This window comes from Stenella coeruleoalba (genome assembly GCF_951394435.1).
Source record: "Stenella coeruleoalba genome assembly, chromosome: 4".
NCBI lineage: Eukaryota > Metazoa > Chordata > Mammalia > Artiodactyla > Delphinidae > Stenella > Stenella coeruleoalba.
This window is the reverse complement of record NC_137149.1, coordinates 22,223,235-22,237,604: the sequence shown is the minus strand read 5'-3', so window position 1 is coordinate 22,237,604 and position 14,370 is coordinate 22,223,235. Positions and strand designations below refer to the sequence as shown.

Below are 14,370 nucleotides of genomic sequence, written 5' to 3'. Positions count from 1 at the left end.
AGGTGTGTGCACATTCACACACACTCACATAAAACAAAATTTCAGCCAGGGATTAGAGAATAAGTAGGAGTTTGCTAGGTGGGGTATGTATAGATGTAACAGGAGGATGGAAAGGTAGTTGGGTCAAAAGAGCATCTCAGATAAAAGCATGGAGTTGTACAGGGGAGTGATGTGTTCAGAGTACATGAGCCAGAATTTTCTACAACTGAAGACGTAGCTAAGGTGGTAGCTAACGGTCTTATAAAGAAACTTAAATTTTTGAGTTTAATTTTTTAGATTAAGGTAGTGGGGGGAGTTTCATGGTTACATTTTAAAGCAAGGAAACCAGAGGCCAGGATCCCAGGCTGCTGAAACAGTCTCAGGGAGACTCTGAGAGCCTAAGTCACTGCGATGACAGCTGGAGTGGAGAAGGAGCTACAGAAACACGTCAATAGTCTTACTGACCGTATCAGCTGAGCTTCTCCCTTGGAAGGGAAATTTTTCTGAGATGATTGACAAAACAAATAAGGCAGAGGCACTATATGAAACTGCTGCATTAAGAACCTAGCGGAGGGCCTTCCCTGGCAATCCGGTGGTTAAGACTTCACCTTCCGATGCAGGGGGTGTGGGTTCAATCCCTGGTCGGGGAGTTACAATACCATGTGCCTCGCATCCAAAAAAACCAAAAAACATAAAACAGAAGCAATACTGTAACAAATTCAATAAAGACTTTAAAAATGGTCCACATCAAGGGACTTCCCTGGTGGCACAGTGGTTGGGAATCTGCCTGCCAATGCAGGGGAAATGGGTTCAAGCCCTGGTCCAGGAAGATCCCACATGCCATGGAGCAACTAAGCCTGTGTGCCACAATTACTGAGCCTGCGCTCTAGGGCCCGTGAGCCACAACTACTGAGCCTGCGCTCTAGGGCCCGTGGGCCACAACTACTGAACCTGCGCTCTAGGGCCCGTGGGCCACAACTACTGAGCCTGCGCTCTAGGGCCCGTGGGCCACAACTACTGAGCCTGCGCTCTAGGGCCCGTGGGCCACAACTACTGAGCCTGCGCTCTAGGGCCCGTGGGCCACAACTACTGAGCTGCGCTCTAGGGCCCGTGGGCCACAACTACTGAGCCTGCGCTCTAGGGCCCGTGGGCCACAACTACTGAGCCTGTGCTCTAGGGCCCGTGGGCCACAACTACTGAAGCCCGCGCTCCTTGAGCCCGTGCTCCACAACAAGAGAAGCCACTGCAACGAGAAGCCCGCACACCGCAACAAAGAGTAGCCCCCGCTCACTGCAACTAGAGAAAGCCCGTGCACAGGAACGAAGACCCAACGCAACCAAAAATAAATGAATGAATAAATTTATTTTATAAAAAAATGGTCCACATCAAAAAAAACTTAAAAAAAGAAAGAAAGAAAAAGAACCTAGCATCATATTCTATCTGAAAGGGACATACAAATGAAATTATCACTATTATATATATATTTTTTGGCTGTGTTGGGTCTTCATTGCTGTGCACGGGCTTTCTCTAGCTGTGGTGAGCAGGAGCTACTCTTCGTTGCGGTGCGTGGGTTTCTCACTGCAGTGGCTTCTCTTGCTGCGAAGCACGGGCTCTAGGTGCACAGGCTTCAGTAGTTGTGGCACGTGGGCTCAGTAGTTGCAGCACATGGGCCCTAGTGCACACGGGCTTCCATAGTTGCAGCTCGCGGGCTCTAGAGTGCAGGCTCAGTAGTTGTGGCACGTAAGTTCAGCTGCTCCACGGCATGTGGGATCTTCCTGGACCAGGGCTCGAACCCATGTCCCTTCCGTTGGCAGGTGTACTCCCAACCACTGCACCACCAGGGAAGTCCCTATTTTTTTTTTCTGCCACCACTTTTTAGTTTTTAAAGATGATCACTGCAGTGGATGGTCTGGCTATTTAATCACGTTAACAGCCTAGGAGGATTGATCTGTGTCTTAAGACATTTCTACATCCCCGTGGCACCACCCGAATGCTTTGTCTGTGAATCAAAGGTCAGTTCATGACATATAAAAGTAATTCACTTGTATCTGACATCCATATATAAACACTTGAAGTCCTGGGAACACTTACTCTGCAGTAATCCAAAGTAGCAACATATTCATATGATCCTAGAGATAGCTCTGGCTTCTCATAGTGGTCCAGTCTTCTTCCGATGTGGTCCAGATGTTGGAAATAGAATGGTGGAACTAATAAAAACAAAATAGGAAAGGAAATCTTTTATTTTTACAATACAGACAATTTAGTAAGTTCTCAAAATTTATTACGGGAAGAAAGGAGTTAGTATGAGAAAAAAATATTTTAGTATATTCTAAATATCCACTATTAAAAAGCATGTCTTAGAAAGAATAAGGGTTTTCTAAAATATCTTCTTGACCCTTCTGCAAATTATTGATGACAAAGAATCATTAATGACTTGGATCGTTACAGAGAAATAGTGGATAAAAGTACTGGCGTTTTAAAATTGTCACAACCAAAATTTAATTGTCCCTATTTAATTACCTCTTTTAAAAGGAATTTTGACTTTTCTAACTATTTAACAATAAGCAGGTAATTGGTCCAGAATTTTCCTCAGAATATTAGAAACAGAAGTCTACACACACAGAGAAAAGAAAGACTCGTTTATACTATCTTCTTATTTGGACCATATTATTAACAATAATGTTTATTATCCTTTAATTAAGAGATGTCTTCAGCCATGGGTAGTTTGCATGGTAATCTTTAATGTTTGGGCTTCAGAGTGGAAAGGATTACTGTATTTGGGAAAGAATACACCACTAAGATCTCAGCTGAGGAACTCTTAATTTGATTCAAATGTCTAAGAAGGTTAGTTCTGGCAAAGCGCTGGAAGTCATCCAATAGCATAGGAACACTTATGAGTCACACACCAAACACTTGGACAAATATGGCCTGGTATCTCTGTGAAAATGAACTCCTGTTGCCTTGAGATTAATACAGCTGGCTGTTAAACCACTGACAATAGAAGTATTTAGAATAAGCAGTCATGCTCTGGTTTTAAGTGTTTCGTAAAGAACATTTTCATTTGTAAAACCACAGAAGTAATGACCTGTTTTAAAACCAGTAACTCAGTATTCTTTATTTTCAGTTGTGAACTAACACATGGGTTACAATAGGACTGTTTTCTTAGTTTTTTTTTTGCCTTAAGAAAATAATCACCAAGGCTTGATTTTTTTCTATTTTCTTACCATATCATGGCCATTTCTTTTTAAACAAGTTTTATAAGATTCATAGGTACATACGGATCTCTGAATTAGGAAAATTCAATGTCTTGAAAAGATTATGGAAGTGGGACACTGATAGTCTTGGCTGAGCTAAGAAAGCTATGGGGGCCTTAAACTGCTACTTTATTACATTTAGATGCGATGAAGGATGCTGCACTGGCTGTTCTAGGATGTATGGGTGGTACTTTCTACAGTTCCTGTAATTTATTTTCACACATCTGCATGTAAGATGTGAAAAAATTTCCCCTTAAAATCAATTAATTTTAGGGGGAATCAAATCAATCAAATCAAATCAATTAATTTTAGCATTTAATATTATCGGCCATGTTTTATAAACCAGAATTCAAGTCCCCCCCGTAAATCGTGCACAGCCACACGATACTCGTCTTCCAGCCTGTCTTTTGGCCTCATGTGCTTCCCACTGTGTAATCTCTGGACGCTTTGAAGGGAAACAGAGTGGAGCCCTGTGACCAAGCCCGGTGGGTTCTTTCTAACTCCAACAAACCTCTGTCTCCTTTAAACCTAAATGAAGAATGCAGGCATCTGTGTCAATCTAAGGGAGTCTGGCTTTCTTGCAGGAAAGCCATGAACATGGCAGCTTCCTAGGCGTGGATATCAAGGGAGGGGAATTTACTGTGTAGAAATACAGGAACTCTGTGTGGTTTTTCTCTACTAGGAAGTGGCGGGGCCTTTTAAGGTTCTGAGCTGACACTTTGGGCGTTAAGCCAGAGGGTCAGCCCAAATTGAAGATCCTAGATGCTCTAAGTGGATAGATGCTGGACAAATTTCTGATCACCTTGCTAAGAAGGTTGAAGGCTCGAGTGAAGACAGTGGAAATGTGGTGACCTTGGTGGAGGCATTTATCAAAATGCTTCAGGAGAGGCCTCTGCCGTCTCGTGACTTTTTTCCTCCAAAACTAAAGCCCCGGGAAGTGCACGGTCACAGGGTTCCTAAAATCCAGGTCCCAAGATTGTGTGACAGCCAAGGATTTGGTTGTAGATTTCGTCCAGGATGAGAGATGGAATAAGATCTTCCTTAGAAAGAAAAGTAAGGGTGGAGAACGAACAAGGTCTGGTCTCACTAGTGTATCCAATTTGCACTGAGTAGGTGCCGCAGGTGGAGCAAGGAAACAGACCTCCCAAGAGGACCACGACCCAGTCTTTGAGATGAGGCTGGGAACCAATGAATCCACCCCACAGCAAGGCATTTTTAAAGGTCTTTGTGAGTAAGCCTCCCCATGTCAGTCTCTGGCACTGGGAGTTGGGCAAAGCCATGGACTGTGATAAGGGGGCGGGTAAACAAGGAGACCAGCATTGCTCTCCCACCAGAGCACACACAGGAACCAAGGGGCCGAGAACGCCGTGACACAGGCAGAAAACTGCCTGAGCTCCCTTTTCATCAAGGAGCAGCCAGCAGCCACAGGCTCCTGGGCAGAGTGCTGTACGTGCCTCAGATCTAGTGCCCTGGAGGGAAGGATGTCTACAAAGATAAGAAACAGAGGAAAACACGTAAAAGACTCATGCTCTCATAATCATCATGTGGTTCTAGAAAAACTCTATAAATGTAAATGAATATGGGAATGTTCTCAGCCTGAGAATGTGCTTCATTTCACACCAAAGAATTAAAAAGAGAGACATGTTATAAATATAATGAATGTAAACACTTTTGGCAAGCTTGCAGTTTTTTTCAACATCTGTGAATTCATACCAGGATGAAATTGAAAATACAGTGAATCTGGGAAAGCCCTTCATAATAAAGTTTTTTTTTCTTTTTTAAACAATCTGACATTCATATTGGAGGAAAAAATCTATATATGTGTTAAAGCCCTTAGCTATACCTGAGCTTTTCCTAAATACTGATGAACTTATTCAAGAATAATTCGGAGGAATGGTGAAAGATGGAACAATCTCTCAAGTTTATCATCTGTAAACGTAGATAAAAGACAGTTCTGTGTAATTTCCCTGAAGGGAAGCCAACCAGAACACCCTCAGCTTAGGACATCATATCCAAGCCCCTCCTACTCTCATATAAATGCGTGAGTCCCACAGGGAAGTTGCTATGTTTCTTATAAAACTCAAAAATAGGGAAGTCACTTAATTTCTCAATTCCTTTCCACAAAGCCTCAGTTGGAGGCAAAATGAAATTTTACCTCTTATGTTTACAGAAGATAAACCTCAGAGATTGTTCCTTGTCTCATCATTCCTTTGAGTTATTCTTGAGGGTGTTTAGGAAAAGCTCAGGTCTAACTAAGAGCCTTAACAGACATATATTTTTTTCCTAAGCTAAGAAGTATAATATGTTCCGTTTACTACAGAACTTTCCCTGAGGGCACGTGCTGGCGCCACCTACCGTCATTCACGCAGTTGCAAAATCCACACTGGTACCTCCTTCCTCCTTCAATGAACTGCATGAATGGGCACATGTAGGCTTTACACCTGTTGCATCTGACTGGTCCAGTCTCCCCATGATTTACCAAGTAGAGGGGCGTCTACAGGAAGCAAGCACAAGTAAGAGACATGTGGGTACAGGATTTCTAGGTTATTCTAAATAACCAAGGTTATTTCAGAAGTCTTACGTATTAATTGTAATTTGAAAACTCTGGACTCATTAAGGAACTCAACTCTTAGTGTTCACCTGGGGAGTAAGGTTGCCTCTCTTGGTACCTTGTGGAACTCAAGGCACTACCCAAACAAAAATTAATTTAAATGTACATGTAATTAATAAGCATATGTGTACATTTATGTATATGTGTATTTACCCACATGTGTGAAGACAGAGAAAAAACACCATGATGGTAGTAACAGTTAATAAAGCTTATGTTGGAAACGTCCCGCACACCGTGTATCACATATTTTGCTAAGTTTGTTCATTAACTATAAACAAAGAAGGAGGAACTGGGTCTGATTTTAAAAGCTCTGGTTTGAAAGAAAAAAAAAAAAACAGAGCAGGACTTCCTTGGTGGTCCAGCAGTTAAAACTCTGTGCTTCCACTGCAGGGGGCGTGGCTTTGATCCCTGGTCAGGGGACTAAGATCCCACATGTCACAAAGAGCACCCAAAATATTTATAAATAAATAAACAAACAAATAAATGCTCTAGTTTGCATAGTGGTAATGCCACTTAGCTAATTCCATCACAGTATATAAAATGTTTCTTCAAAAATGCAACTCTCTGAAGAAATATGCAATAATGTTCACTTATTTAGGCAAGGAGGTTGATTCTGCCTTTTCTGTTTCTTTAATCCCAGGACAAAACGCCTCATGAAGTACTTTCAATGTGGCTGGTCATGCTTTGCCAGAACAACAAAATAAATATTTCAATTGCTTCTTCCTCACAAACATGCATAGAAACACATCTTTTTACAGCTTGAAAGTGAAAAAACTCAGCATTAGAAGTCTGCCTTGTTCCTCAACACTTCCAGCTTTCAGAATAAAACCACACAGATTCTTTTTGCTTTTATAAATCTCCTTAAAGATAACATTTCTGGAAAAGCTTGACAATTACAGGGTTTGGCACATCAACCAAGTTTTTCTTTAAAGAAAAAAATGTAAATAAAGCAGACTGCTGTTTCATGGAGACTTGAAGAGCAGGAGGAAGGTGTCGAAGAAGTGGGGTCATAAGGCCATTTTCTGCCATTTTCTTGGGGGAAAAAAAAAGAAATGAGAGAGATCTACTGTCTGTCGCTGCCCAGACGTTGAGTGTGAAAACTAATCCACTGCTGAGGTTTCAGAAATGAGTTGTGAGATCTCAAGAGTAGGAAAACATAGATAGTAGAATACATAAAAGAATCAGGAAAAGGATAAAAAAAAATACATTCAGAATCACTCCCTCTGCACTGCCCTCTCCCCCATCTCTTGCCTCAAGGAAGCCAGAAGATGGATTGGACTTTCTTATTTCTGGTCTCTTCTGATCTGTACGCATGGCGTAGCTCTGGTGTCCCATGGACAGGGTTGTGACAGGATTAAATGAGGAAGCCATGTGCAGGACAGACTACTAAGCCTGGCATAACTAACTGTTGTTACCACATCTGTGCTGAACAGACTTTCCTCCAAACCACTCAGCTCAGGAGAAAGTGTATATTTAATAGGACAGTTATAGTCTGATAAGTGTGAGATAGGCTTGAGTTTCTAAAGGCATTTATTTACATAAACTTTCAAATTAGCTACCTTGTTACTGTAAAATGTTACTGTAAAAAATGATCTAGAAGACAGGGAATCTACCTTGCTGGAGCTTTTGATAGTATCTGATGGTTACAAAAGTTGACAGGTACAGCAGATTTTAAAGACATTCTAGGAGTTTGATTTAAATACACATATATATTCAAATATTGACATACACAATACTTTCTTAACATAAATTTTTTGTTTGAAAAGCATAAAGTGATGAATGTGTATCTTCTTCAACTGGTAATAATAAGAAATAACCTGAGGGGACAAAAGGGAAGCAAACAAAGATATTGGTACCGACAAGAGATTCTTAGGACAGTGAACAGAGAATCAGAATAAGAAGTGAAAGACAACAAAAAATGTAACAATAAGGTAGCTTTTTCTGGGTCAGAAATCCAGTCATCGGTCATGACTTTGGTTGCTGCTCTGTTCTCCAGCTTCAACCTCGCAGCTGAGGAGATGATTTCAAGAGAGTTAAACTAGGGTTAAAGCCTGCAATGTGCATAAACTCCAGCCAAGTTTACTTCTCTCATCCTTTTATTTTCAAAGAGTTCAAAGGCTATAATTAATTCCCTGAGACACTTTAGAAACAAAATCTGATGCAATTATTTGCTAGACAAAGCAGAGGTAATGGAAGGAAAATTAACCTTATTTTTACTGATATGATTTACTGAAAGACAGGCCCAGCCTAAAATGACTGTGAAATTGTCGGCAGCTACCACCTAAGCATTCCAGTCCTGGCAGATTCAAACTTGCAGAACTGAAAATGAATGTCTAGTAACAAATTGGAGTCGAGTAATGACTGTATCGAGCCTGTGAAATACGCCTGCATTTTTTCTATTTTCACTCTTCTGGAAATTGGATGATGGATAGGTAAGGAAGGTCCTCAGACAATGGAGGTGACAGTAAAGAATGTTAAAAGCTTTTTAACTGTTTGCATTTTCTTTTCGGGCAACAGGACAAAGGTTTCCAAATTACACTGTCTTGTTTCATCTCTCTTAGGCTATGCTGAAGACCATCAGAGATTTTTCTTTGCTCTCTCCAGATGTCTGCTTATCTGCTCTACAGTAGCGTACATGAGCTCAGAAATAGCTAATCTCACTTTTCTTCTGAGTTCAACTTCAGTGTATATACGGCTTTAAAAAAAAAATCACATTACTTTCCAAAAAGTTGCCTACGTTTTTTTTTCTCCTTACCAAGGGCATTATATTATACTTACCTCAGAGCTATTTTCAGACTTTGCAATTTTGTTTATAAGTGTGTTTTAATCTTTTGGCCTCTGGTATATTCCTGCCTGCTCTTTCTTTTCTGTTCTTCTCTTAAATGGAAAAAGTAAAAGGATGGAGAGCCTTGCTCTAAAACCTTCATCTGCCTATTCTTGGCTCTGGTCCTGTGTGGCATGAGTTTATATAACATGTAAGTGATGGGGATGCTGGGGAAAGAAGAGGGAGGAGAATAATATTTGAATCTTTGGCTTGTATTTTTGGACTACCAGGGTTATGCCAAATACTTTATTGGTAGTAGTTTTAATTAAGATGCTTTGATTGAATAAAATGTATCTCTCTTTTGTGCATATGTAACACCATGGTCGATTCTGGAGAACAAGAAAGAATATAATTCATTGAGAAATTAGGTTCAGTGGTAAAACTTTCAGTTATTATTCCGCGTAAAAGGAGTAGATAACAAAAGGTATCAATCAACAACTCCTCGGCACTACTGATACAATTTTTAAAGTTTTCCTGTATTTACATATTACCAGTTGTCTAAGCATTACTGCCATTCTCTTTAACATCTGTGCATTCGGTGCTGGGTAGGCTGTGTGCCTTGGTGGGGCATACAGTCCAGCGGGATAGACAGACAAACAAACAAGCAGGCAAACGTGCGATTAAAAGAGCAAGGCCAGAGTAGAAAGAATACTTGCGAAATCATCATTAATAAAAAGTACCGCTAAACCATTCACAGATTGTAATCCAAAACAAACAAAGAAATGAAGCACAACCTAGAAAGATCCAACATGAAGAATTCTGGCAAAGTTTAGAGCCTCTGTATTTTTGTTTTGGCATCTCTATAACTAAGAAAAGTCTGAATACCCAAGTCTTGCTGTATAGTCTTTGTCCTAGCAAAGTGATGAATAACAGAAGGCAGCTAAATATTACAAGCTGATTATCCCAAATCTGGAAAGCTGAAGAAAATATGAAAGTGTTCTTATAGCATAGATCCACTAGGTGGCACTGTACAACTAAAAATTAAAACAAAACTATAATTTCCTCAGTAGGTAATAAAATACTCAAGATAATTACGCTACATTCATTTTATGTAACTATAATAACATTGACCTGACTGACATCAGTTATTACCATCACAAAATGAAGAAACTTATACTTTTCTTGAAAAATCCTCTGATAATGTTTAAAAAATATTGTGGGTGAAACAAAACGTGATTAAACATGAAATACAGGCTATTTTAAGCATGAATGACATAGAAATTACAGAGTGTGCCAAATTAACTGAAGACAATAGCCAAGAAAAACTTATTTTAAAAGTTTCTAATCCTCTTCCAACTTTTCCTTGTCTACATGGAGGAAAACGGACACAGTGATGGGATAGGCAGCCCCGAGCACAGCAGGCACAGTAGGCCGCTGACAGCAGCCTGGGAGGTGAGGAAGCCAGCGCTCCTGCTGCCAGCGCCCAGCCCCCGCTCTCTGCGTTCGCACTCGAGGTGCAAAATAACAAAGCAAAGACAAGGAGGCTTGCATCATGGTGCTCAGCAATGCACTGTGATGGAGAAATGATTTTCTTCCTGTTGGAACATCAAATCACAGGCAACAGTGTGGCTGAGGGGAGAGACGAGACAGAGTGGCCAAATCGGAGATTTCAGGAACACCCTGGCTTGGGAAGGTATTCCTGCCTATCTCCAGGATATTCCTGGGCGAAAACCGTCCCCCTCTCCTCTTTCTTCTTCCATTGCTCCACTGTTCACCTCATTTTTTCAGGACGAGCGTTCTCCTAAGTTCTAACGCACGCACACACATGCTCACACTTTAACCACCTACTTTCCCCTGTCTTCTAACACTTGTTTACTGATTTTGAAAATATACACATTTCCCATTTTCAATGTATACTTCTCTTCCTTTTTTTCCTCTCCTTCTATTTCCTGCGTTAGACGTCTCCAGGAAAGTAATCAGTGTCCTGGGATGATATAGTTGTTCCCACCCGACCAATATTCTACTTTACTAAGTGCCTGAAGGAAATATCTCAGCTAAATAATTACTAGTAATGGGAGAGACATTTTTGCCTACAGTGGTTCCTAAATCAGATCAGAAGATTTACAGCAAGAAGACCTGCCAAAATGTGACACGGTCCTCCAGCTCGATAAAGGATCGTATTCAACATCAGATTATACTCCCCAATAAATGTGATCTTTACAATGGTCAGCAAAGGTTTTGTGTCAAATGTGATTCCGGCACACAGCTACTTCTTTGGGACTGGAGTGCATCTTATTTTTTGGATCTGTCTCAAGAGAGGTCAGTTGGTAATTTGGATTAATCAGGGGGTATAAGTACAAGCATGAAAATGGTATGTGAAAAGATAATCCAGAACCTGTGACAAACAACTACCCTCTAAAAATGTTAAACATTCAGACTGTTAGGCACGCTGGAGGACAAGCGGAGTCGGATTCCCAGAGGATTATGCCCAGCAGCGAAAATGAAAAGAGAGTCTGTATCAACTGCACTTATTAAAGATATTTCCATAGGAAAGAGAAATGAGAAGCAGCTTGTGTGTGTTTTCTATTTTTGGCTTCACCATATATGACATTCAGGCAGCCTACATGGGCAGAAAAAGTACAGGACAGTAGGCTGCTTATTGTACACACGTTTTCTCAACAGCAGTTCTATTTTGTTGGACTCTTTAAAATAACAAGTATGGCATGAAAGAATAATATTTTCTGAATGCCTTTTAAAAATCATGTTATGCAACCTTTAAAAAGAAACCGAGCCTGATAATAAAATACTCAATGTGCTGTAATAATTATGAAAATTATTTAGACTTTTAAAAAATGTTTTCAGTTGGCCCTAAAACTTGGCATTTTCGTATTTCCAGAAAATTAACCTCTTGCTAGTTTCGGTATTTGTGGCACTTGAGAGATTATTTTCAACTTTTTCCTCTTCAACAATGCTGTTAAACCTATTTATTTTTATTTTTTTTTAAGTCTTTATTGAATTTGTTACAGTACTGCTTCTGTTTTTATGTTTTGGCTTTTTGGCTGTGAGGCATGTGGGATCTTAGCTCCCCAATCAGGAATCGAACCTGTACCCCCTGCATTGGAAGGTGACGTCCTAACCACTGGACTGCCAAGGAAATCCCTGTTAAGTCTATTTATTCTTGTTATAACTATATCTCGAGCTTATATTGGATTTGAACATGTCTTTTATTTGGAAATTGGTCTTTTTTGGTTTGGGGGGGGCGTTTATTTTTTGTTTTGGTCTATCCAGCATTGAAAAATCCTGGAAAACGTTACTGATTCAAATTTATAATATATGAAAGATCATAACTGTCATCTGTATGATTTATATTCAATAGTTTTAAATGCTTTCATGTATATAAACTCTAATCGTGACGTTGAGATGCTAACAACCCTGGCAGTGGGAATTGTCATCCATGCTGTTCAGAAGGGAATGGACATGTGAGGGGCAGTGACTTGTCCAATAAACTGCAGAGCTATAGCTTGAATCCCCATGCATTTTCTGTGTGAAACATTCAGAAACAGCTTGCAGCTCGCTTCTGTAGAAAAAGCACATAATTTCAGAGAAAGCTGCCATCACACACGGTCTGTGACTTGAACCAAGCCCTTGGTGGTCCCTGGTACCCATGAAGTGTCTCCTGCCATTTCTCTCTTTCTCTACAGGAGCTATTTTATATCTTTTAAACTCCATTTTATCCTTCGAATAAGCTTTCCTCCCACCGCCCTCAACAGGTAACTTTGCCGCATTGCTCTTAAGGAAAAACAAAAAACCTCAGAGAGGAACTCCCTTGACTTTTCCCCACGGATTTACCAGCACCTACCTAAGGTCTTCCTTTCTCCCTCCTGTTACAACAGAAGGGGTATCCCTCCCTCCTCCTGACTTGTTGTCAGTGACCTTGTCTAAACTGGGACCAAGTCTCAATCTGGCCCCTCAGGGCTGGCTTAGGCGTTTCAGCTGTGTGTTACCATAGGACCTTGCGCCCAACAGCACTCATCACGATGCTTTACTTTTCAGCATCACTGCTAAATTCTCAGACCCACGCCTCACATGTCTACCATTTGTTTTATCGCGTGTCTCCTGTGGCACAATACCTGAGAGGGTGGGCAGTGATAGTTTTTGAATGAACGAACAGAATATCCACCAGTTACCCACAAATATACCACCATGACTCAGGGGCAGTTCATGATAGGTGCTAAGCAAAAGGCACAGACAAAAGAAGAAATCACTTGTGGTGATGGGGGGCGGGGCTGGGCACGGGGGAGTGGTCAATAAAGCATTCTTTCAAGGTGGGTAGTTACTCAGAGATACACTTCCACTGACTGACAGAGAGGGAAGAGTGAGAACAGCACAACTCGGGAAGAAAAGCCTGAGCTTGGCGTAGGTTGGTGAGTAGCATGCAAGTAGCCTAGTCCAGCTAAGAAGGAAGATAAAGAGGAAGGATGGAGTGATTTTATGGAGAGTTGTCAAAGCCAGGTAGAGTAGTATGTCCTCACTGACCAGGTTTCTCTCTCTCTCTCCCATCTCAAATCAGTTGTTGCTGCACAGTAACAATTCTGACAGAACATAGTTAAGAGATTTCACCGTGCACAAAACAAAAATCATGTCTTTGGAAGAATGGTTGGTATAGGTTTTGAAACCTGCCTATCAATTAGTAAATTCTATCATATGTTTTACAATTACCATGAGGGAATCTTTAGAATTTCTGTTTGTTTCATCATCCCCTGTATTTTATTCAATTCCTAAAAACTCTTTTAAACATAAACTCAAAAGATGTTTGAATATTAGATCTAATTTTTAAGGTAAATTTCTAACTATAAAAAAATTCATTCCTCAACAGCCTAGGTAAACCTCAGGTTCACCACTGATCCCCAGGGCCTGTATTTCAGAGTATATGCTCAATAAATATTTACTGAATACATGATAAGAAAAGGAGGGAGGAAGGGAGGGGAAAAGGAAAAACTGAAGTCTGAATGAAAACAAAAAAAAATGAAGGAAGAAGGAAAATACAGAAGTCACGTTTGGACATGAGGATATTTGCCAGTTTTTATCACAGAAGATTAGGTGTGGGTGTGAAAAACCTTAATATGTTAAATAAGTTCATCCCAACAAATAACTACACCGGGAGACTCTTCTCTTGCAATGGCCAATAGCATCTTAAAGCAAACACAGCTGTGACCTTTCTCCCCAGGCCCTCTAATGCCAGGGGGACTTTTTAGTGGGAAGGTCAAATTGGACTATATGCTGAAGTCTATGAAAGGGCTGCTCCTCGTGATGGGGCATCCAGAGTTTCGAAAGTGAAAATAAATACCAGTGCAGTTCGGAGAGCAATAATATCAGTTTTCCTGAATGGAAGTCATAGTTCATGACTAAATTATAAACCGTGAGAAATGATTCTTAACCAAAAACTGCTCTGTTTGGATTGGGTTATGCTGATGCAGTCTTTCAAGTTATGGGTATATTTGCAAAGATCAGCCTCATTTTTCTTCCTGGAACACATGTTGGCAATTTGAGTAAGACATTCCCTCTCAAGGAGCTATGATATTCAGGAATTCTATAGCTGAGAGACATTTTCCCACATTTCTTTTAAACTTTGACCTATTACAGTTTATCTTTGGTCCCTAAGGAAGAATTACATTTTGTTGTCTAATTATAGACCACTTGCAGAAGCCATGTTTAATTGCTTCAACTGCTATAAGAACGCACAATGTTCCGCAGATGATGAA

General features: G+C 40.5%; 1 protein-coding gene across 2 annotated transcripts in view; it reads right to left on the bottom strand.

Moving 5' to 3' along the window:
* Positions 1–14,370, bottom strand: part of SEC24D (SEC24 homolog D, COPII coat complex component) — a 116,828-nt gene that overhangs the window by 43,855 nt on the left and 58,603 nt on the right. For both annotated transcript variants that reach the window (XM_079919963.1, XM_079919964.1), the window contains exons 9-10: positions 5,589–5,727; positions 2,071–2,186 (exon numbers count right to left, since the gene is read on the bottom strand). In XM_079919963.1, coding sequence (XP_079776089.1) covers positions 2,071–2,186; positions 5,589–5,727 — 255 coding nt within the window. The remainder of the gene's footprint in view (positions 1–2,070; positions 2,187–5,588; positions 5,728–14,370) is intronic.